This window comes from Pezoporus flaviventris, unplaced genomic scaffold, assembly GCF_033815535.1.
Source record: "Pezoporus flaviventris isolate CSIRO_AGI_PZ_B2104156 unplaced genomic scaffold, CSIRO_AGI_Pfla_v1 ptg000003l, whole genome shotgun sequence".
Classification (NCBI taxonomy): domain Eukaryota; kingdom Metazoa; phylum Chordata; class Aves; order Psittaciformes; family Psittacidae; genus Pezoporus; species Pezoporus flaviventris.
Genome location: NW_026892551.1, coordinates 10,608,692 through 10,632,113, shown reverse-complemented (window position 1 = coordinate 10,632,113; position 23,422 = coordinate 10,608,692). Strand labels below are relative to the sequence as shown.

Below are 23,422 nucleotides of genomic sequence, written 5' to 3'. Positions count from 1 at the left end.
TTTATTTTTGCAAGTGTGATTACTAAAGTTAGGAATAATGTTAATGTAAATAGGAAGATGAAAAGCAGGGTGGTCCAAATGATGATCTGTTTCTGAACTGTTCCCTGTAACACCTATACTTAAGATTAGGTTTTATTTTTTAAAAATTTTTGATTCTTGATATGCTCAATGATCAGAGGCTTTCAGAGTATTTGCAGATAATAAAAGCAATCGCTAAGCTACTTAACTGTACCCTGCTGAAGTGTTTTCTTAAAGGAAATGTAACAGCAGAAACGAGTGAAAGTAAGAAGTAATTAAGGATCCCCCCAAATAAGTTGCCTGTATTTTCTGTCCTGTTTTATAGTCTTCAATTGGATGGGAATTATTTATTTTATGAAAGTGTGCATGTGTTTTCATGATGTCAGTGTAACTGCTTTGTATTAAGAAACCTGCTGTGCAAATTACCATGGAAATCATTTGACCATTCTGTTTCTCTGGTTGTACTTCACATGTTGGTTGGTACATGTTGCACAAAAAGGTCATTGTTTACATTAAATTAATTACAGTAGTTTTAAGGAGAGTCCTTTAACATAAATGTATTAACTATACATTGAATAGTGAAACAATAAAGACATCTCTTTCATACCTAGCTGGTATTTATTTCTTTGCTACATTTTGCAGCATCTTTCCTTTAATGATGCCAGTAACACCCATCTGTGTGCACTGTTTGGGTGGGGGGTGTTGGAGCAGAAGTAGGAGGTCAGGGAAGGAGCTCAGTGAACTGCTCTCATGTACACAGGTAAAAACTGGTTTCAGTTATTGTAGCACATGGTATCAGAGAGCCTGTGCTCTGCACATCTGTCTTGAAACCGAGTTTTGTTTTCCAAGTGTCTGAAGCTTTCTAGAGTAGTGCTGATAGGAGTGTAGAGTTAGACTAGTACTGGGAAGCAGTGCTTTAGTGCTGGGTTTGGCGAGACAATGGAACTGAGTTGCGAACGCACCCCTGGCAGTATTCGAGGCCAGGTTGGATGGGACTTTGAGCAACCTGGTCCAGTAGAAGGTGTCTCTGTCCATGGGAATTGGATTAGGATTCAAACATCTCATTGGGGGGACAGTGTTGTGGTTTCTGTTTGAGTCAGCTGTCTCCTTTTGGTGCCTTCTGTAAATACACACTTCATAAACCTGATTCAGCCCTTTAACAATGACAGCACTCGGGAAGCTGAGTAACTACGGCTAGGTGACAACCACATATTGATCAACTGTGACCTGATCCTTACCAAGGAAAGTACCAAGTGACTAGTATAGAAGTTTGTGAGCTGTAACTCTCTGAAGATGGCTGAGGAACACCTGCAGTATGTGGGACTGCAGTCTCTTGCCTTTGAGAGCTTGGAGCTGGCAGCAGCAGAACCAGTCAATGAAAACTACTCTTGTCCCAGGTGCTTTGGAGGACAGTTTCATTGAAACAAACATGCAGAACTCAGTAACAACTACCTTGGGGTCCCTGTGGTGGAAGTTCAGCACTGCGCTCAGGAGCACACACACTCAACCTACATCAGTCCTCACACCATGTAAAACATGCTTTATGACTACATAGGCAGGAGATGTGGCTTGCCTGTAACCACATAGTTCAAGGTACAAAATGAGAATTATAACTAACAATTGTTAACTTGCCAGTATGGGGCTATGTATGGCCTTTATTATTCAAGAGTAAGTTCTGTTAGCAGATTGAAAAAACTGACTTTAGTCAGGCTCTTGCATGGCCTTAAGGCTGTTATAAAATACAACTATTCCTTCACTTCACAGAAGCATTTATTTTCACCCACAAGACAAAACTATAGCCATACATTAAAACATAGATGGTTTTAAAACTACTGCTGCATACATATTCATTAAAAAGTTATTTTTTAAAAAAGCCAGTTTTACAAATCATTAAAAGGTGTATTTAAAAGTAAACATAATCTGTTTCTAGCATTTTGTCCATAGGGAAAAAAATATGTAAATACAAAGAATTCATGTGTGACTTCCTATTAACTTCAGTATCGAGCTATTTTTGTAGCTTCCTTTTCTTCTTCTCTGGTTCATTGTTGCTGCTTGTCTCTGCAGATAGATTTGCAGGCACATCATTTCCTTGTATCTACAGTAAGAAGAGCAGTGGAAGTCAGAACACTTTTAACTTGTACCTTCATGATGAAACTGGAGTTCACTTATACAGACCTTTTACAATCACTGTATCAACATCAGAAAACTCTGCTGTTAATCCCCTAAAGGAGGCTGTACCATCATATAACACTTGCAGCAGGAAAAGCTGAGAAGAGCTCACGCAAAGGGCAGCAGTGCCACCTCTGCTGCCCATAGTGGCAGGGGGATGAGTGAGAGGTGAGAAGGGACCTTAACCTCACAATTTCCATTTTGCTTTTAAAAGTCACGATTGCAGCGTTTCCTGCAGTGCTGTTCCTGTCAGGCTCAGGACAGAATTACTTGTATTTGAAGAAGTCACCAGGAAGCACACTGTGGTGTCTTTGAGAGTATGGACACATGTGGTACTGTGGTATTTAAGCCCAGCCAGTAACCCAGAACCACACAGCTGCTCACTCACTCCCCACCTTCCTCCCACTGCTCCCAGAGGGATGGGGAGCAGAATCCAAAGAATGTAACTCCCATGAGCTAAGAACAGTCCAGTAACTAAGGTATAACACAAACCACTACTGCTACCACCAATAATAATATGGGAAATAACAAGGGAAGAGAATACAACTGCTCACCACCTGCCAACCAATACCCAGCCCAACTGAGCAGCGATCTAGCCCTTCCGGATTACTGCCCCCAGTTTATATAGTGGGCATGACGTGCTGTGGTATGGAATACCTCTTTGGTTAGTTTGGGTCAGGTGTCCTGTCTCTGCTTCCTCCCGGCTTCCCCTCCTCCCTGACATGAGACTGAGAAAGTCCCTGGTCAGCATAAACATTACTGAGCACCAACTAAAACCATCAGTGTTATCAGCACTGTTCCCAGTCTGAAAGTCAAAAACACAGCACTGCACCAGCTACTAAGAAGGAGAAAAATGACTGTTACTGCTGAACCCAGGACAAGTATTTAAAGAGAGGAGAGCAAAGCAAGCTGTGATGGAGTTCATTTAAGTAATGTCTCTAAGACAGCTGGACCAAGACTATACACATGCATTCTCCTCTACACTTAGGTCTCTGGGCAAACTAATGTCCGACGAGAGAAGGTAACAGGTATTTCAGAAGCTTGATGCAAGGAAGCCAATCACTAGGACTTCAATGCCAGGTTATAAATCACATGGAAGTGACAACAGCATATACCAGTAGAAGGAATAGTCATTTAATTGTATAAGCATGTCACAGACACCTATGCATTAAACCCACCACCATAAGCCAAAGGTTATGGTTTTGGTCAGCTAGTTAGAATGGCAAGTATTATGACATGCTAAAGAGTATTGGAGAGGCTGTGAGAACAGGTAGTTACAATCAATTACCTTCAATGAGTGAGTGTTGCAAGAAGGCTCTAGACAGAGTCTATGTTTCTAGGTGTAAAGGCCTGTTTGTTGGGGGAACTGGTCAGGGAACCCATGAACAGGGAGAAACAACTCTATGCCTGAGGACCTGCTTAAGAGGTTGCCCACAGAACCATCCCTGTAATACAGATAAAAATCCCAAAGTTTAAAATGCACTACATGAGCAACAATAAGGAATTTAATAAAAATTTTATTAAAGGGGGTTGCAAAAAGGCAAAATGCTTTTGGGAGTGAGATGGAATTTAAAAAAGGCTTGGAGGAAGAACATGCCATTTATCAATAAGATTTCAAGAGAACAGTTAAAGAAGTGAAAATCTTGTCCAAATGAAGAATAAATGCAAAATTAAAATAGGCAAGCAAAAAAGACTGAGAACAGTAATAAAAGAATCTAAGTGAGAGGCAGGAAATTCCTCCTTGCATCTCTATCAGTAGTTAGCTGGATGATAACAGAAGCCTAAAGCAGGTAATAAAAGTGTATTTGAAGCACTCGAGAAAATTAAGACCAGTATCAAGAAAACTGTGACAAGTAAAAAAAAAAAAAATTAAAAAAATGAAGGTTTAGAACAAAGTGGGTAAGAGGAAAGCGTTCCTTTAATGGCAGGGTTAGATACAGTCTATCTAAGAGTTCTAAAAGCAAGTGTAAAACTGTCAGCTAGCAACTGGTGGTGTGTGTAAACTCAGTGCTTAAAACTGGTCTTGGTACTAGGACTGAAAGATAAAAAGTGTTCCCACATAACACCATACAACACTGTACCTAATCTCTGTACGTATGTGATCCTGCATGGCTCTGTGGTGTGCTCGCAAACGTCACATATGTGCTGCTGCTCCCAGTTCAAAAAAAATCATGTAAGAGAACTATAACAACATAAAAGCAATGAGAAACATCAAAGATGCAAAGGTTTCCAGTAAAGGAGGAGCTAAAAGAAGTATATAGAATTGGGTTGCATGGGAACAGTAAATGGGAAACACAGTATGTCATAAAGTAATAGTATTAGGTTTTAAACAGATGAAAGGTCAAGCACTTTTTCATACAAGGTGAGCTGTGTATTTAAGCTGCAAATTGCTGGAAGCTTGAAATGGACACAAAGGGAATGATCACTGTATATGCACTTGACTCCTGTATTCGCTCCTTACAAAGAAGGGGGACTAGTAACTGATGGTCAGGATGAAAAAGTATTTTGGCTTAACTACTACAGCCATTCCTGTATCAAGGGAAAAGCTAAAATTATAGTATTTGGTTTGTTGTAGAAAAAGGGACCTTCACAGAAATTAGTACAAGTAGAAGGGAAGCCAGCTTTCATCAGCCCTAATATGTGTCCATTTTCAATGAACAAAGTGCGTCCCTCAGCAGCAGCTCGGACAAACCCTCACTGGTGAGCACAAGCAGCAGGTAGCTCAGCACGAGAATGCACAGCAGGATGCAAGGTTTCTTTCTACTACAGATTGCATTTTCTACCCCCCCACTTTTTGAGATCATGAGGACTGCCTTGAACTCAAGCCTATACGACAGCTCAAAGATAAGTATATTTAAATGCGTCTGAAAACAGGTTATTTCTCAGCAAAAACAGAGAAATGATAATGTTTGACTGCAAAAACAAGGACCTCTTGCTTATTTTCGATTTTCTTTTTCCTACATGATTATGGATACTCAGTTATCGCACCATCTGTTTACCAAGTCACATGTAACTTAATGGAAGTATTCAATGGAACACAAAATACTGAGCAGACCTGAGGTGTGAGACGAGGTGAAAACCCATGTCCCAGATGTACTAAGAAGCTAGAACCGGAAAGTCTGAAGACCAGAGACACAGTTATTAGGACACTGCAGTTCTTACCACATTATCAAGGGGTAATTTTTATATTGTGGCCATTTTAAGAAAGGACTGTCATTTACAGCCAGCAATTACATAGTTTCCTTCTGAGCCGCCCATCGCAGTTACAGCATAATTTACTGGAGCAAAGATGGTCTGACTGAGTTTTGGAAGGTTTTTAAAAGGGAGATTTGATTACAGAACCATGAAATTCAAAAGATACTACTTCAGCAAATCATCATCTTTCCTATCAGTGGAAATAACTCTTACGGGCCCAGAAGGGAAATTTAATTTAGAGCCCTTTATTCTTTTCAACAGCCAGTGAAAGCAGACCTGTGTCTTCTCGAGAGTGGACACAAAGCAACTGCAACAATCTGCTGCTAAGTGGTTTTTTTTTCCTCCTGGTTTAAACTTCAATTTTACCATACACTGATTTTTTAACATTACTGAAGAGTAATATGATTTCTGTGAATCACAAATGTTGTGCCTTACCTTTGGTTCTACCAACACCATCTGAATTTTCTGATGTTGGATGTTGGAAGCATCTAACATAATGTTCACCTTAACTTTATCAAATACACATAATGTTGTGTCTTCCACAGTCAGTGATGGTACCTGAAAGTTCAAATATTGTATAAATACTCACTGTTTAAAATGGCTTATGTTTTTTTACAGATAAATATTTTTGTAGGAAATTATTATGTGTGAATATAAATTAACATAAATGACTCCTGAATGTTCAGAGGTTTAGGAAAGCCTCTCTTACCCCTCTAAAACCAACTAGATTTTAGTCATTCTGCTCACTTACCAAGTAAAAAAATAAAGGCATTTAACATACCTCATTGTTGTAATCCAGTCTTGGTGTTGGTTTACCTTTTTCTTCAAAGAAGACTGTTCCTTCTAGCCCATACTTGGGAATCAGAACCACAACTGCATTTTTTCTTACAAATAATATATATGCATCTTCATTCACTACTCCTTTGCCTTTGAAGAACAGCTGTAACAGAAGTAAAATACATGAATAAGAATAAAAGCTAGAACATTCTCTGTATTACATATATACTGGCTTAAAAAAAATGAAAACATTCAAATACAAATCTATACTTAGTGATTATTATGCACCACGTATTGAAAGCAGAATAAAGAAATCCCATAAACTGTTCATAAAAATTACTGTAGTATTAAGCATCCATCATATTGATATAAAACAAAAAAAAAATCCACAAGATGCCATTACTCTAAATCTTTCAGAACAAGCAACACAATGATGAAGCCTTTCCTCAAAGAAGCAGCTCTTGCTCTTACTCGCTTAGTTTTGCTCTACAAAGCACAACTCAGTGTTCCCTCTCTGCCTTTAAAATCAACATAAATGGTCCACCACAGTTAATTCTCACATATCAAAACTCCTTACCTGTGTATGGAATGCAACAGATGCTCTTTGTGCGTATTGAGCCATTTTATGTCGGTAATTGAGATTTTTACACATATCCGCTATTTTATGTTTATCTCTAAGTTCAGGGTAAGTATCATCTGCTCCTATTGCCACTGCCAAAAGTCGATGTACTATAATGTCAGCATACCTGCAAAGATGAGATTAAATGATCAAAACATACTTAAAAAAAAAATAATCTGAATATAATTTTGGGTTTGTGACTCTTCTAGATCAAAACATTTTTGCAATAATGATGGTGTGCTGATAACTCCCTATATTAATGCAAGATCACTCTTTTCACTGACCAAAGATACATTCTGCAAAGCCAGCACAAACTGTACTGTTCTCCAACATAAACTCTATATTCTACCAGTAGAGCCTGTACTTTGCTGCTTCTTTGTACCAATAGTCTGTACTCAACAGTACATGACTTAACCAAATTTAATATAGAATGGTGTTTCAATACCATTGATCTGCAAAGCATAATCACACTTTAACATCTTTGTACATAACTTCTAATAAACCTTCAACAAGGAACCTTTTAACGCATCTGTAAGCAACTAAAATTTAAGATTCCTAGAAGCTCCATAAATTATCCACACAAATGCACAGGAATTTTAATCCTCCTGTAAGAGAGATTTCACTTGAAATGTTCCTGAGGAGAAAAAAAATATGACAATTATTTTTCTTGAATACTGCTTGGTAAAAAGAAGAAAAAAACCTCTGATTTTCCAAGGTGTACTGTTTAACTACAATGCAAGTTTCAAATCAGCAATGCTTTTATATGTAAAATAACAGTCCCAAAATTTAAACACAGCTTACATCTGAAAAATGACAGACCAAACTCTGCCTCAGTCTCTGCTGACTTACATAATGCTAACTGATCCTGAAGTGTGTTTTTATGCCAGATACGCACTAGGGATGTATTTCTATTATGAGTTTTCTTAAAGATTTCTTTTGATCTTAGAAGTCACAGGCAGTGAACCTGGGAGCATGTATGAATACTGATCACCATCTAAAGCCATGGCTGTTTCAACTGAGATTTAAAGCTGAACAGAAACTGTATCTTTTAAATGCACACCACCACAATTTAAAAAAGAATTTATTCACAAATAAATCACTTATTTTTGTTCTCTGAAAGGTTCCCAAATTAAAATACCTTCTAATAGGTGAGGTAAAGTGGGTATAAATAGGTGAGGCTAAACCATAGTGATGAAAATCATTATCCATTCCGGAGCAGAAATAAACAGCTTGCATCATGCAGCGAGTGGTCAAAATTCGCAGCAGTGTATTTAGATATGGGAATGTAGGAGATTCAGCTTTGTCCAGTGATTCAGCTAAAGCCTTTGCTGAATCTGTCTTAATTTCTAAGTTCTGGAAGGAGGGAATCAAAAAATAAAAAAGGTCAGGTATTATTAGCAAATATTAGCAGAGTGTAAGCAGAAATGTACAGCCACATCCATGCTAATCTTAGCAGCTGGCGCAGCTATAATGCCAAATAACCCCACTGAATGCCACTATTACCAATAAATGAATATAGATAGATAAATCCACACATGCACAGGTCCTTCCCTCATTAATACTAGTACTCTATGCAAAATATGAAAAGTCAGTAGCCTAGCAATTCAGAGATTAAATCCATCCAGAACTAAGAAATACTTTGTTAATATTAGCAAGTTCTTTATTTCCTTTGACTTTTCCATCCCTTTATTGACCAAGCAGTAATCAACTTTGTTTTACTTATTCCACAGTTATTAAAATTTATACTTGGGAAAGTAATTTGCAGAACCAACTATATGACATTTTGTTCCTTGTTTGCCAGTGTTCACTGATAAAAATTCAGGTAGGTAGAAGAAAATAGGGAATGCATTTTATTTCCCATCACACATTGTATGATCTGTTGAATGTTCTCCTTTATGTAAACCACTGAACACAAAGCATGATCTAGAGACCAAATTATGGTAAAATAATTACATATTTATTTTTAAAAGTATGACAAAAGTATAGCATATTAATCATGATGGTTGCGTCATAGTGAAAAGCCACTTTCGTTTACTGAAAGAACATTTGTCTATGCATGGGAATTTAGCTTTCCAAATAAAACGGTAGTTTAATAATAAGTTTGAGAGTACAAATGAAATTATTATGACTATTCCAGTTTTACAGCAGTGGAACATGAAATGGGCTGGGTTTTGGCTCATCTATTGATCTTGCACTGATAGAGGCTAGAGAGAAACTCCCTTATTCTAAAAAACCCACAGGGGTGTGCATGTGTGTGAATAGTTGAGGGGAAAGGAAATATGACTGCACATCACAATGTCTAGAAAGTTAGAATAATTAGCTCAAATAAAAGACCCCTGAAACTGGAAAAGTAATTTTTCAGTTCAGACTTGGTTATTAAATCAGACTTGTTTCAGGCTAAATTAAACTCTAGCTGATCTACGGAGAGGATGGAAACTATAAACACACAGGGATACATTTTCTTCTCTCCTGACTCTTTAAGAGAGGTATGTTGTTTGATATGATTGACCAATTTGTAAGTACATCAATAACGTATGTGATCCGAAGCCAAAAACTGGCTCAAAAATCGCATGTGGCCTGGAGAGGAGCAATACAACTCACAAGAGTTACAATAGGAAAGCCTTTCAGAGTGATTTGCTTTCTTTACTGAAGGAAGGGTTTTAAAAGAACAAAATAGTTCCCTTCATCTAGAAGTACACTTAATCTTGTTACAAGTACCAGCAATTTCAAAGTGCAGCTGATACACTTTCAAAACACCATTTTTGAACCCTTATTCTTGGGTAAGTGGCCAATCAGAATAAAAACCTGCAGCTTCTTTTAATTAAGTCACTTAATTAGCATGGTATAAACTTGCCTTGGACTTTGCAGCCTTCACAAGGATGTCATAATTTGATGGAGGAGGAGCAGGATGTTTCCGGAGCAAGGCAAACTCTGGGAACTCACTGTGAATTTTTTGTGCCACAGAAATATTGGCAAGCAACATGAACTCTTCAACCATGGAATTTGTTTCTCTACCAACATGAAATATTTTATATTGTTAGAAAAGCATTAAGCTATGTATTTACTTGAGTGCTTAATTAAGAGACATTCCACCATCCTGAACAGTATTATACAGTATTCACCAGTTGTTTTAAACATTTACACAATTAGGCAAACATTTTTAAGACTAAAAACGTTAACATTTATTAAGTTTAGATACTGAGTCAGAAGAAAAACACCCATTCTAAAATTATGAATTATATTTAAGAAAAACTCTCTTTAAAATTGTCTCAAAATGTCAACAGATAAGTTTTCGATTTCTTCCTAAGTGTACTGTTGTAATATTGTCCATGTAAGTTTGAAAACACCATGTTGCACACCACGGGCGTGACAGTTTACATAACTAAGTGTAGATTTTAGCACCGACACTAAGCAGTAGTTTGAGACAAAGTAAGTAACAATCTTCAGAAACTGAATTAGTAGCTCCATTTCTACAACTCTTCAGTAAGACTGTATCACTCTGCAATAATGTGCAATAACTGCTCTGTTTTTCTTAAGTTTTCAGTAATCCATAACTCCAAGTTCTATTTTCCTTTGTTAATACCAGTAGAAGAGCATCACAGAGAAGCCAGTGTGGTGTAGAAAGTTTGGACCTTAGTGTTCCATTATGTCAGTAGTAAAGACTTAGGTTCATATGTGAAGCATACGCTCAAAACTTGGTTCACACATAGCACAGTAAAATACAGAGGATTTCTTGAATTCTAGGGTCAGCTTCCCCAAGAAGCTGCCCCATCCCTGGCAGTGTTCAAGGCCAGGCTGGATGAGGCTTTGAGCAACCTGATCTAGTGAAAGGTGTCCTTGCCCATGGCAGGAGGCTTTGTACTAGATGATCTTTAAAGGTCCCTTGCAACCCAAGTAATGTTATAATTCTATGACTATTATGAACTATTATATGAACTCTGTACACTATTAATGTTACTACTTAAACATGTCTTTAATTCCACCCCTGCCCTGAATTAACTAACTGAGGAAAATAAAACACATACTTTAGCTCCTTAGTCTGCAGATCAATAGGATCATGAGTTTCACTGTCCATGTGGAAACGAACTTCTGGTGAGGAAAGCATCAAGGCTCTGGAAGACAGGAAGAGCTATTAGCAAATTGCGGTAAAGCAGACAACAGCTCAATTGCAAGGCTGTACACAATATCTGGGTTTATCATGAAAACGTAATTTAAAAATCAGCAGAAATAAAAATGAAAAAAAAAAACAACAAACCCAGAAAACCCCAACATACAGCAGGAATTAAAAATAAAACTGGGAAATTCATGTTCAAATCAGCCAAAATTATAATGCTGACTCACATCAGCAGTAGCTCCTAAAATTGTTGTCTTTTTATACTGATTGTAAGAGATCCATATTGATTGATCTTGTAAGCACCCCAAGTTAACTGTTTTTCGGGAAATGAAGACAGACAATTTTATGCAAACTGAAATGGCAAAGTACTGCTCTTTTAAAAGACATTTGTTGAAGAAATGGACGCACAGGACCATTATCAAATTATTTTGACAGCAAAAAACAGCCAAGAAAAACAGAAAACAAAACCAACCAAAGAAACCAGGGGAAAAAGGAACAGCAACACTGCATGGTTTACCCATTATCAATTCTTCTCTTCTTCATAATTTTTGCTAATTTGTTTAGTTTACGTAGGCTGGTAGTAATATCATCGTTCATAGTTGCTGAATCAATTCTCATCTGTGCTTCGGCATATGTAAGAGAAGCCTTGAAGAGGTTTAAAAAAAAAAAGAGACATGGTACATAATAGAATAATGAAAAGAAAAACACAGTTGTCTGGCAGAAACTGCAGTTTGCTGTCAAAGGTGGTTCACACAAATACAAAGCTTGCCATTCATTTAGGTGCCGAGTTACAATTCTCAAATAATGTGAAAACAGGACAGATCGACGCAAGACATCAAGAAATACTACATTTACAGTGGGTTTTTTATGCTGATCACAGATGTATTTTATATGGATATATTTTATACAGACGTATTTTATACATCTGAGGTTTAATTTTCAGAAATGTATTTAAGACCTACAAAATCCACTGAATTTAACTGAAAATTATTAGTAGCTGGTATATACCAACCATGTCATATACACCTCCGTATCTCTATAGATATCTCAATACATTTATACTTTTTAAATGAAATACCATAACAAAGTAACTGCACAAAAAACACTGTAGCCATAGAAGTTTGAAAGAAGGGGGCAGAATCAAACACTTTGTCTTTCTAAGGTTTAAGTATCATTTCCTAATTCTAACAAAATCATAGATTACCAGGTTGGAAGGGACCTCAAGGGTCACCAGAAAAATACAGGAAAATCAATAAAGAGCAAGAAGAAGACTTTAGTCTGTTGATCACAGTTTTTGTAAAAAGGCCTCAAGCTTCTTCTTTTGAAATATAGTAAGATTTGTGACTAACCTTGGATTTGATAACACTTTTTGTAAATCTGGTTTTTAGAATTTCAGCCTTATGGTTCATCTCCCATATACATGAAAATGCAAGCCTATGAGAGGGAAAAGGGAGAAAAACCTGTTAAAATCCACATATAAATATCTGGAGTTCCTCATCAAGACCAAAGTACAGTTCATATATATATATATATATATATATATATACCTGTCCTCATCAGATCTCAGGGAGCATAAATTGGAACTAAGTAACTCTGGAACCATATCAATCCTCTGCAAAATAAAGAATAAAAATCATGACTCAGTACAAATATGTATTTTAATTTCCCACTTTTTACTGTACTAAATGCTTGGAAATAATAACTTTTTCTTTTTTTTTTTTGCTAATAAAGCTCAGATTTCCAAGAGAAAAGTGAGCTACTTAGTAGAAATTTATTCCAAGATCCATTTTTATTATCAGCTTTTTAGTAACAGTTACTTCTGAAAAAAAATTGTGGTCTGTAAGAAGTTAAAATGAACAGGACTACAGTTGTAATGAATACAAATCATAACAAACATATATATAATGAAGATGTAGCTATCACAAGAAAAAAACAACTGAAAAGCCAAACCAGGCCACTTCTTCAGTTTCAGACTGGTATTACAACAGAAGTCCAGTTCATCCTTCTTGCTCTGCAAGCCAAATGACAGAAAGCACCTTCATTATGACAGTCTTAGGCAAATTACATGCAGCCCAAAGGAGCCTACTTTTTCTTTTTTTTTTTTATTTAGTTTAGAGAATATCCCCAAGAATTACAGGAGGAAGGCAATGAAAACCTAACTGCTTAGTTGAACAAAAAGCTACAGAAAACCATTACTTTTTCACACAGATATACTGTTGTTCCTCTTTTTACTGACTCCTCATCCAAAGCATTTCCTGGACGAATGAAATGGCTGACATCTGCAATATGTACACCAACCTAAAAAACAGCATCATAGAAATTATAGGTCTTATCATGAAAGGCACCCTCAAGTTTTTATTTACAACCCAATTTACCCACTGCCAATTCCCTTCAGCAGCTCCTATATCCAGTAACAGGAATAGTTAAAATCTATCATACTGGTATTAAAAAAATAAATAGTTGCAGCAATTACACAAAATAAGAGTGTCCATACATTTAGTGGAAAGTTATATTCATTTCCAATGCAACCCTTCCTGCCTGGGGGCTCAGATAACCTCCGTCCTTTTCTCAAAGGCTCACTGAAAACGTGTTTTTGGTTTTCTGTTTGATAGAACTTCCATTTTTGCACACTCAGCTTGTACAGCTACAGATGAATTTATAAGGAAGAAAACCTGATTAAATCAGATATAAGGGGGTAGAGTGCTGGTGTTAAGCCTGTAGCTTTTTAATGCCCCCCCCCCCTTTTTTTTTTTAATAAAATAGTAATTCCTTAGGCATTAAAACAGTAGCTTCACTTTTTCCACTGATACTTATTCTAGCTGTAGATATCCATGTTTATATTTAGCTAAGGCAGCCAGTAAGTCTTATGTTCATTTCCCATGCCAAATGAGCGGAAAGCAGGGTGAATTTAGAAAATTCCCGCTTCTGACACTGATGCAATGCAAATCAGTTCCCTTTCTTTATTGCCATCTTGCAGTTGTGCAAACACTATTCATCTCTTTTACAACAGATCTTGAGCTTTGCTCATGTCATTTACTATTACCACTACTGCACTGTTTGTAAAATAAAGGAAAATGCAAATAGATGACCAGATAATAACAGAGAGACAATACCTCTATATTTCCGTTTTCTATTTCTCTACAATGTAATGCATCATCAATATCTGTACAGCCAGGAGGATCAACACTACAAATACACAGATGCCTTAAGTCCTCCCTGTATTTCATATCCTGAAATTAAAAATAAAAAAAAAATTAAATTGTTTTCAAGAACATTTTCTGTATCAAAGTAAAAATGATCCCTTGGGAAAGGCAGTTCACGTAAGATTTTCCAAACCAACCAAATATTTTCAGAGTGCTTTTGTTTGTTTGTTTGTTTTAGGACAAGATTTGCAATAGTATTTATTTTTAAGATCAAAACAGATGTGCAGGAACTACAGTGATAGAAAATAAGTCAAAAAATGATCAAATATTTGTATTTGTTCATTTTACAGCAAACAGGAAGACAAACAGAACACAACCTCAATCTTCTCATGATTGCGACCAGGAATCCAGATTTAAGTGACATTTTGACTGATGTCCAGCTGGACAATTTGTTTCGAATGTGACTGCTCTCAATTCTAGCTTTTTAAGGCTAGTTTTATTTTTAATGACACCTGTAACATGCTTTTTATCTTAAAATTTTTTGTCTGTCCATAGCAAATAATTTTAGCCACACCTCCAAAATTTGCAGAGGCTTTGTCTCCATAGGAAATCCAACTGAAAATTTACACCGAGATAAAATGGTTCTGGACATTTCTCCTCTATTTCTGATGCACTAGGTTATTCAAGAGCATCACAACTTGATCTGAAGTAGAAGACATAGGTATTATTGTAATAATTTAAAAATTATTACCTGTTCTGTAATGCTCCATGGCATTTTTGGTAGGCAACTAAGGACAGCCTGGGAAAAAGGCTGATGAGGGACATCATGTTCAAGCAGAAGAACTTCTGTCTCGGTTTCTTTATCTCCAGCACTTCCCAAGTTCTTTACAAAATGACCCTGAGAAACAATATGCACACATACAAATATACATGCACATCAAGCAACACTGTTAACTCAGAAGTATTTTGAGACCATTATTCCACAGGTTATTAGTATATTAAGCTAACAGTATGAATAATCTTTCTTCAGCTAGCTGTCTCAGCTTTAACAGAGAGATTTAATTTCAAACATTTAATTGATTCAGTAAGTCTGAAATGTGTACATCTCCCTCTTTTCCTTGAATGGCAATAAAATTCTCCACAATTAAGACTGCAAAATTGTAAACATGGCAATTCAGTTTTGCAGTTAAGAATAAACATCGCTGCATAAGCAGCAAAACTAGTGAGGTCTAATTTCTCTACAGGTTTGTGTTGTGCCCACTCCCTAATACCATATCAGCACTACTTCATTCCTCTCATCTCTCACATCTCATCCTCTACAGCAATGCTGTCTTCGCCTTAGCAGTCGTTCAATATATTCCAAGTTTCCTTCATTTTTCTAAACTTGTTTGCAACACCTGTGCTCTCATTCATTACAAGCTATGCATTCCTATGCAAGCCAATGGAAGCCTCTTTAAAACCTACTTTGTTTTCAATGCAAACTAAAGCTAGTCCTCATTTTCCCTTATAGCTTCCTATTTATTTCCAAAGATCTTTCAAGAACTTCATTACCTGTAACTCAGCCCCACTGTCAATTTGGCTGAATTTGGCCAAGGTGTTTAAAACTACTTGCCAAGACAGTGATCAGTCTGTGAATGAGCAAAGTCACAGCAAAAGGTTCACATTTCTAGGAACCCAGACTAAAACAAGGTGGTCCCTGGTTAGTCTAAATAAAGCACCTTAGTTAGCACATGTAAGTTCACTGCAGAACTGGCGGAGTGAGCTTTCTGAGTATGATAAATCTGTATCTTTTTCTGGGGGTAAGAATGAACTAAATAATTTAGGGACTTCCTTAGTTGGCACCATCAAATGGCACTCAAAATTCACATCGACACTTTTTGAAGTTACTCAGCACTGCAGATAATAAACACTTTACCTAATAACACATAGAAAGAATAGAAAAAAGTTCATAAGAAAAAGCTTAAACTTACATTAGGATACCTGGAATTCCTGGGCCAGCCGTCAATAGCAACAATTATTCTTTGTCCTTGCAATTTATCTGCTTGTCTTGTTTCTATTCGAATGCGAGGAATTCTGCGATCAGCTGGTGTGAACAAATGGCGCCTTGCCTATTAACAGCCAGAAAAGGGAGCAATTAATTTTCAATTAGAGAGAAAAATAACAAAACCCCAAACATCTGCGCTTACAGTAACTGGATTGTTTCTTTACCTCTTTGATCTCTGACTTGGAAAGCATGCCACAAAGCGGTCGCCAGTTTCGTTTTATAATGCCCACTACTTTTCCTGTGGGTCTCAGCATGTCCTTGCTAACAGAAGTCTTCAGCTGGTAGAACACACAAGGGTTAAAAACACAAAAATCTTTGAACTCATGTTAACATGCTTGACTATAGCACGTATCTCAAACCTTGGTGGTAACATCTTATGTGTCACTATAATGCTGTAAATTCTATTATGACTTCATAAGCAGAAATACGCTTCCCTGTGCTCTGCATGTCTTTTAGTGTTTTTAGTATGTGACCTGACTACACTGTTGTAGTTGTGGGGTTTTTTTAATGGACATCATTGCAGAAAATCAAGGAACAGCAGAAAAAAGGTGGACAAGGTATACATGTATATGCACTGCATGCATATTGAGAGGGATTACTGCAAGAAGCTAAGGATTTCACAACTGGTTCCAAATGTATGCACTACCGGTAAAAGTTGACCATTATCATGAGACAACACCTGCTCCTATTCTAGCAAATCCTAATGTGCACATCAGTATATAGCTTTGTATTACCTGACTACCACCCAGGAACTTTTGGAGTTATTAAAGCTTAACTAAGTAACACGGCAATTTCTGATTGGGATTAATTAGGAAGTATCAATTTTAGACATAATCATATAATTAATGCAACTTTACGACTACAATTAAGTTTCATAGTTTATGTATTCACAATAGTATAAAAAGGATGTGTAAATCTGAAGCCTAGCACTGTCAGGGTAATGCAGATTTAATCTCTCTCTTAACATAAGAGTGAAGTGAAAAGTTATTTACTGCATACAATGTTTTCTTTCTCCTCCTCAGTTTCAATGTCATCTTCATCTTGGCCATCATCTTGCAAGACCACTGAGGACAGTGCCACCCATTCACTTTTTGGCAACAGCTCCACAGCTACAATATCTTCATGAACTGCTCGATTTAAATGTTTCAATCCTTGTATAACTATCTGGATTTTTTTTTTTAGAAAACAAAATGAAAATGTAAATATTCACAATGACAGCAACAGAAGACCCATATCAAAGCAGTATATCAGAAGAGTATACATGTGTAACAGGCTGTGCATTCTAAAGAACATTTTAAGGTATGTTTGTGACACATTTTTTTTCCTCTACCTTGGTTTCTTTCAGTACTTATGATACCATTTCAGGATTCCAACTGCCTCCACAAAAATAATGTGCTTTCCACAGATGTTTTGTTTATAATCATACAATCCTCCTACCTTTGCAAGCTAGGGAACTCCATATACTACTGGAAAACAGGAATAAAAGAAATAGGGAGCCAGGGAAGCATCTCCAGCTGCCACCACAAACAGGGAGAGAGGAGGTAAGCACTGCTGCTTGAAACAGGACAGCTGTACCAACAGTAGGTAGACAGGTGGGTTAACTGTCTGGAGGGAAAGAATCTGTCTACTCATCACCAGGTATGAAAATATTAGGGGAAATAAAGCAGGACAGCCTCACAATGGCTTATCAGTTTCTCTGAAAATCCTCCTGCAAACTTATCTCTGTCTTTTATCATGTATTTCAAACTAATAAAAAAAGAAATCATTAGTCAGCTGAAAAAGTATTAACAGCACAGTCAGCATTTCAGTAGCCTATATCCATAGAGTAAAACATCAGAAAAAAGTCACAAAAAAATCAGAAAAGGAAAAATTACTACAATGCTCATTTTAATATATGTCACTATGAAACAACTGCGTTTTAAGTCATTACTGAGGCTAATTAAAAGTTCACAGCATGAAGGTAAAATAAAAAACTTACCTCTTTTTCTTCAGCATCTCCATGAACCCAAACAGTAGCTTCAAGATAATTATCTCTGCTTGCCCTGTAAGTTCCTTGGAGGTAATTACCAGATTTTATCCCTTGCTGCAATTTGCTAAGAGGAATATGTTCTGGGAAAATTATTTTTCCACTTTCTATTTCTTTCTTAAAAAAAGCCAAATAAAAAAACACAAACAAAATGAAACAAAACAAAGTAGCAACAAAAAACAAGAAGAAATTTTCAGTCTTTTGTACTCATGATTATTCTTAAACTAACTCAAGAATGTGACACTCAAGCTAACAAACTCTAAAATAATTACTATGTTCGATATGAATATAGACAGTAATAAAAAACAACTATTAAGCAGTAATTTTTCTAGTTAAGTATAAAAAGCATAAAGAACACAGAAACATGGCAATTACAGGAATGCCTCCTCTTCTTCTCCTGTTTGCCTGCAGTTACTGAAAAAAATACTGCCCAAGTGACACACGCTTTCATGCTGACTTGCATGTACTAGCATTACGTGGTAAAGAGTATGGCACACAGTACAAGCGTATAATATAAACTATATATTAACATTATGAAAAAATATTACTATGACTAAAACTTTAAGAGGTGTCAGACAATGAACTGCTGAGCAGATCAACTGAGCCCTCCGCTTTCTTTCCATTCTTGCCTGTCCCACCCTATTCTGACAGGACTACCTCTGACAAAATTAACCTTCCCATTTTTTGGTGTTAGTTTTTAGTTATATCAGTCTCATGTGATAAACACAAAGCACAAGGAAATAAAAGAGGATGTAGCTCATGTCTGAGCTGCAGCCTACACTTATGACAACTTGCATGACCACAAAAATCAGAACTTTTGATAGAAATTTATCAGTAAGTTAATATCAACTTTCAAATAACAGATACAAAGCAGAGGTTGAAATGGTTTGCAATACCCATTTTTCATTTTGTTTCCATTTTTTTAATATTTATACACTTTCTTTAACCATTATTATACTCATCTTTATATCAGTTACCTAAAGCAAGTAGCATTTTACAAATAACTAAGCAATTACTAATAGGCACATAAGCAGCAGTAAAAACTGCTACAATGTATCTCCCTTTCTTTTCAGTTGTCAAAAGGTTGTATTGTCAAATTGGTACTAAGTCCAGAGTCCTCATATTCTAAACTGATGCTAGTAGCCTGACATAGAGCGTCCAATAACATACTGCAAACCATTTGTGCTTAATTTATCTTATAAAAAGAAAATAAAAACATACCCCTTCATCAGATACACAAGCAAGACGATCTACAAGCTCAGGATTAGCTACCAAGCTTTTTATATATTCCTCACCTACAAAAGCACACACATAAAATTTATGCAAGAGGTGCACCAGATTTAGGTATGAAGAGACTGCTGAGATTGTTTATCTGAGCAATAAATTAAAACATACATGTCACTTTACTTACATGTATAAGCAGTTATCCCTTCCTCTAGAGCTTTCTCCTTATTAATTCTGTCATTTGTTAAAAAGATAACTTGAGTCTTCTCCTCATCCTCTATTTTCTTCAAGTGCTCACTGTACCATTTTACCGCTACCCGAATGGCTCTGTCATTGCGGTCATTAGAAGTTTCTCCTTTCTTCTGCTCTATGTATGTTTCTCTAAATACATGAACACATAGACATAAATAAATACATAAATGAAACAAAATAAATCTTAAAATCTATCCATACTTACAAAAATTTTTCAGACAAGCAAGACTGTGAGGCCAAAAGAATCTCTGCTGTACCGGTTTTTGTATGTGTAATACTCTGGCCACTGAAGGTCAGGAGACACACAGGTAAAGAAAAATAGGAAAGAGGAGCTAATTTCTAACTCAACCTTCGCAACTGACAACTGAAGAGAACTGCATTCAAGATGCTATAACTATGGATTCAAGATTCCTAGAACTATGATACTGCATATTGGAAACTGCTTGTGAGGGCAAAAAAAGGCAAATTAATTGCATGTTTATTTCTTAGAGCTTTCTGTCACTAACTAACCAACTTTTTTTTTTTTTTTTAATTCTGCTACAGACTGAGCTTATTAAGAAAATATTGGAATATTTTTAAAAAGGAATTGGAATGTTTTTAAAAAGGAATATTTTTAAGAAAAAATTGGAATATTTTTAAAAAGGACACTAAAATGGAAAATCAGTATTCTATATCTCAGGGCAAGTTTTGTCTGTAAATCTCACTCATCATTCTGAACACCTTTTCATAATATATATATAAGCTTATATTAATTACAGACCATGTTCCTGGAACACGTAACTATTTCCCAATTGGATTCCTTACAAGTATACAGTTCTATGCACCCCAGCCTAATTTTTTTACCTAGTTCAAATGTTGCAGTTCTGTTTCCCAGTTTCTTTCACCGGCTAGCAGCGCAATTGTTACATCCTATTCCACACCTTACCTATGATGTTCATTGGTGAAAGAATAGAAATGTTTTTCAGGGGTTTGAATCACGTCCCTAATTCGCTTATATACTGGTATACTCCGATTCCTGACTTCTTGTAAGACTGTCTGTAGCACAATGACATTCTTAATAACAGGATCTTCAAGTATATCAATCTGAGGAACAAAATGGAAATGAATAAAAATTGTTGTTTAATTCTATCCAATAACAGGACTTAAACAGTTCAAATATGATTTTCCAGCCTCTTTGTAACCTGAATTTTGCTGGAATGAAGAGCATGACTTATTCTGATTTTCACCAAATTCAGCCTCAACATGTGCAGTACTCCAATCAAATCTAAGGCCACATGTACACTAGAAATTTAGTTTACATAGGATGGGTTCTTGTAAACTATTACCTTTGTAAACCAAATACAGTTTTATGCAATTTGATTGTAATCCAACATAGTTTAAAGGCTTTCTGGCGTATGTCTTTGTGAACAATGCAAACCATCAAATAGTTACTGTTACACAGCTAACACCAATATGCCTGTGACATGTGTAGGCTCAAGTTCTCCAAACCCAATCCCACTGTTGCCCTCCAGTTTTCATTTCTGCAGATTCAACTCACCAGGAATTCTGTTAGCTGCTCTTCACCTTTTCAAAGACCTATCTTTTTGAGGAAACGTGTTTAAAATTTTTCAGCACTTTTCTCTGCCAACTCCTGACAGCCACGACATGCAAAGAGAAGTCTACACATAACATCCATGCAGCCCATCAGGAGAAAAAGATGTGAGCTTCATTTCCTAAGCTTGTGGCAAGGAACTGTACAAACCCATCTCCAAAATGAGACAGAATCATAGAATCACATAATCGTCAGGGTTGGAAGGGACCTCTGGAGATCACCTATCCTAAACCCCCTGCCATGGCACAAGACAGCAGTAAGGCTCTAGAAGGCATGGCTAAAAGAACTGAAATCCATGCCAAACCAAGCTCCTCTTCATCTGATGTTTAAATGACCTAACAGATTAAGAGCCATGTTCCTAGGGCAAGTAATCAAGTATTAGTCTATGCACAAGACCAATTACCAGGCCAAGTCTTACTGTTACAATCATGCTCCGGTTGCTGGGTAAAAACTTTTCCTGCTGTTACCAAGGCTTTCTAATCCTGCTGCTCCAGTTCATGGCAGCGTACCGTGGCACATTCTTAAGAGTGTTCGACATTACGCATATACAAACTTTGCCAACAGACACCAAGAAGTCCGTGGGCAACAGACTGAAAGCATCCCTCAGTTTGCTGTTTTGGGAAAAAAATTCTTACAACTTTCAGGATGAGCAACAGTTGAAGCATGTGAGTGTTGTGCTCCTCTCCAGACTAATCCATGTTAGGATTCATGAATTATTTCCAGTCTCCAATGTCAGCACAGGGCTATTCTACTTTCCATGCATTCCAAAGCAATTAAAAAAAAAAACAAAACACCAAAAAAAACACCAAACAATGAAAATCATCAAGATTGGGAATTCTCCCAGCCTGAAATTTTACTGCCTGCACTGCCCAGGCTCAAGCCTTTGCACAACTAGGAATGGGCTGCAGAATAAAGTTCATCCCATGCTTCCAGGGTTGCACATGGGATGATTCAGCAGCCTCTATTCATTACCTGAAATCAGCATCACAGTATGAAGAACCAAAGCCTACAACAGGTCTGAAAAATGGAATGGGTATTCAGGAAAATGCAGTAACCACCTGAAGATCCTGATGCTGCTTCAGTCTATACACCATTCTAGCTTAACTTTCCATACCTGTATCAGGCTACAAACAGCGAATAAATAAATACTGTTCAGTATTTAAAGGGTGGCTACAAAGAAGATGGAGACTGCCTTTTTACCAGAAGTAAAATAGAAAAGGGTAATGGGTCTACGTTACTTCTGACAAGATTCTGGTGGGACACATCAGAAAATTTTTCACGATGAGAACGATCAACCACTGGAATAATCTCCCCAGGAAAGTGGTGGATTCCCCATGGTTGGAAACTTTTAAGATTTGACTGGACAGAGTGCTGCAACATGCCATCTAGGTCATGCATTGCCAAAAGAGGTTGGACCAGACAATCCTTGAGGTTACTTCCAACCGTAATTCTATGATCCTATGGAACAAGTTCTCTATTCCTACTGTTGAGGCAGCAAAATACAAAACCGGAATACAGCCTAAGATCAGGCCAGATTCGGCGATGCTGAAAGCCTCCTCCGTATCATGCAGAGACAGAAAAGCCAAGCCGTTCCGGACACCACTAACAACAGCAAGGCCCGAGCCCGGCGGCGTACTCACTGCTGACGCTATCCACACCTCTCCAGGAGCGATGCCCGGACCCAAGACCTGAGGGGACCCCTCCCACGCAGACGATTTAACCGAGGCTGAAGCAGAGAGGCGCATGACTAAGCCCAGAGCGGTGCCGGGACCCGAGGCGCGACCCGCGGCTTACCTGGTGAAGCAGGACGTTGGTGTCTGGCAGAAGGTAGTGCGGGGCAGGGCAGAGGCTGCTGGCGGCACCGCCGGGCCGCGCCTCGAGGCTGGGCGCGGGCGCGTCGGGCCGCAACGGGCAGAGGCGGCAGGCGGCGGCGCCGCACGGGATGTCGTCACGCAGGTAGTGCTCGCGCACCACCTTCACGACGGCGCCCGCCCGCGTGCGCTTCACGAACGTCCGCGAGGTCTGCATGGCGCGCGCCGCGGGCAGGAACACCACCCGCCCCCGCCGCTTCCTCCCGGCACGCACCGCGGCAGAGAGCGCGGGAATTGGCGCGCGGCGGCGCTCCGGTCGCCCTGGTGATGGCGTCGCGCAGCCCCGCCTCGGCCGCCCTGAGGGAAGGCGGAAGGGCGGGTCGCCGCCGTGTGAGGTGAGTGAGCGCCCGACCCGGCGTTGGAGCTGCAGGTGCCGAGC

General features: G+C 37.8%; 1 protein-coding gene across 1 annotated transcript; it reads right to left on the bottom strand.

The window, feature by feature from the left end:
* Positions 1 to 1,988: 1,988 nt before the first annotated feature.
* Positions 1,989 to 23,268, bottom strand: DIS3 (DIS3 homolog, exosome endoribonuclease and 3'-5' exoribonuclease). The gene is made up of 21 exons (XM_061445284.1): positions 22,967 to 23,268; positions 20,507 to 20,664; positions 19,517 to 19,710; positions 19,327 to 19,400; positions 18,058 to 18,222; positions 17,079 to 17,243; positions 16,244 to 16,357; positions 16,006 to 16,143; positions 14,787 to 14,933; positions 14,006 to 14,122; positions 13,089 to 13,190; positions 12,440 to 12,504; positions 12,242 to 12,326; positions 11,410 to 11,537; positions 10,804 to 10,890; positions 9,633 to 9,789; positions 7,917 to 8,131; positions 6,737 to 6,905; positions 6,164 to 6,322; positions 5,818 to 5,940; positions 1,989 to 2,113 (listed from the first exon to the last, which is right to left on the bottom strand). Exons 1-21 carry the CDS (start codon positions 23,198 to 23,200, stop codon positions 2,024 to 2,026), a joined length of 2,886 nt encoding a protein of 961 aa, XP_061301268.1. The 5' UTR covers positions 23,201 to 23,268; the 3' UTR covers positions 1,989 to 2,023.
* Positions 23,269 to 23,422: the final 154 nt, after the last annotated feature.

Excerpts from the sequence above, each read along its gene's own strand:
- DIS3 (XM_061445284.1), bottom strand. The coding sequence starts at position 23,200 with ATGCAGACCTCGCGGACGTTCGTGAAGCGCACGCGGGCGGGCGCCGTC. Across the intron at positions 18,223-19,326 it reads CTTGTGTATCTGATGAAGGG|AAAGAAATAGAAAGTGGAAA; the intron begins GTATGTTTTTAT and ends GCTTTTTTTAAG. Across the intron at positions 5,941-6,163 it reads GACTGGATTACAACAATGAG|GTACCATCACTGACTGTGGA; the intron begins GTATGTTAAATG and ends TTGAACTTTCAG.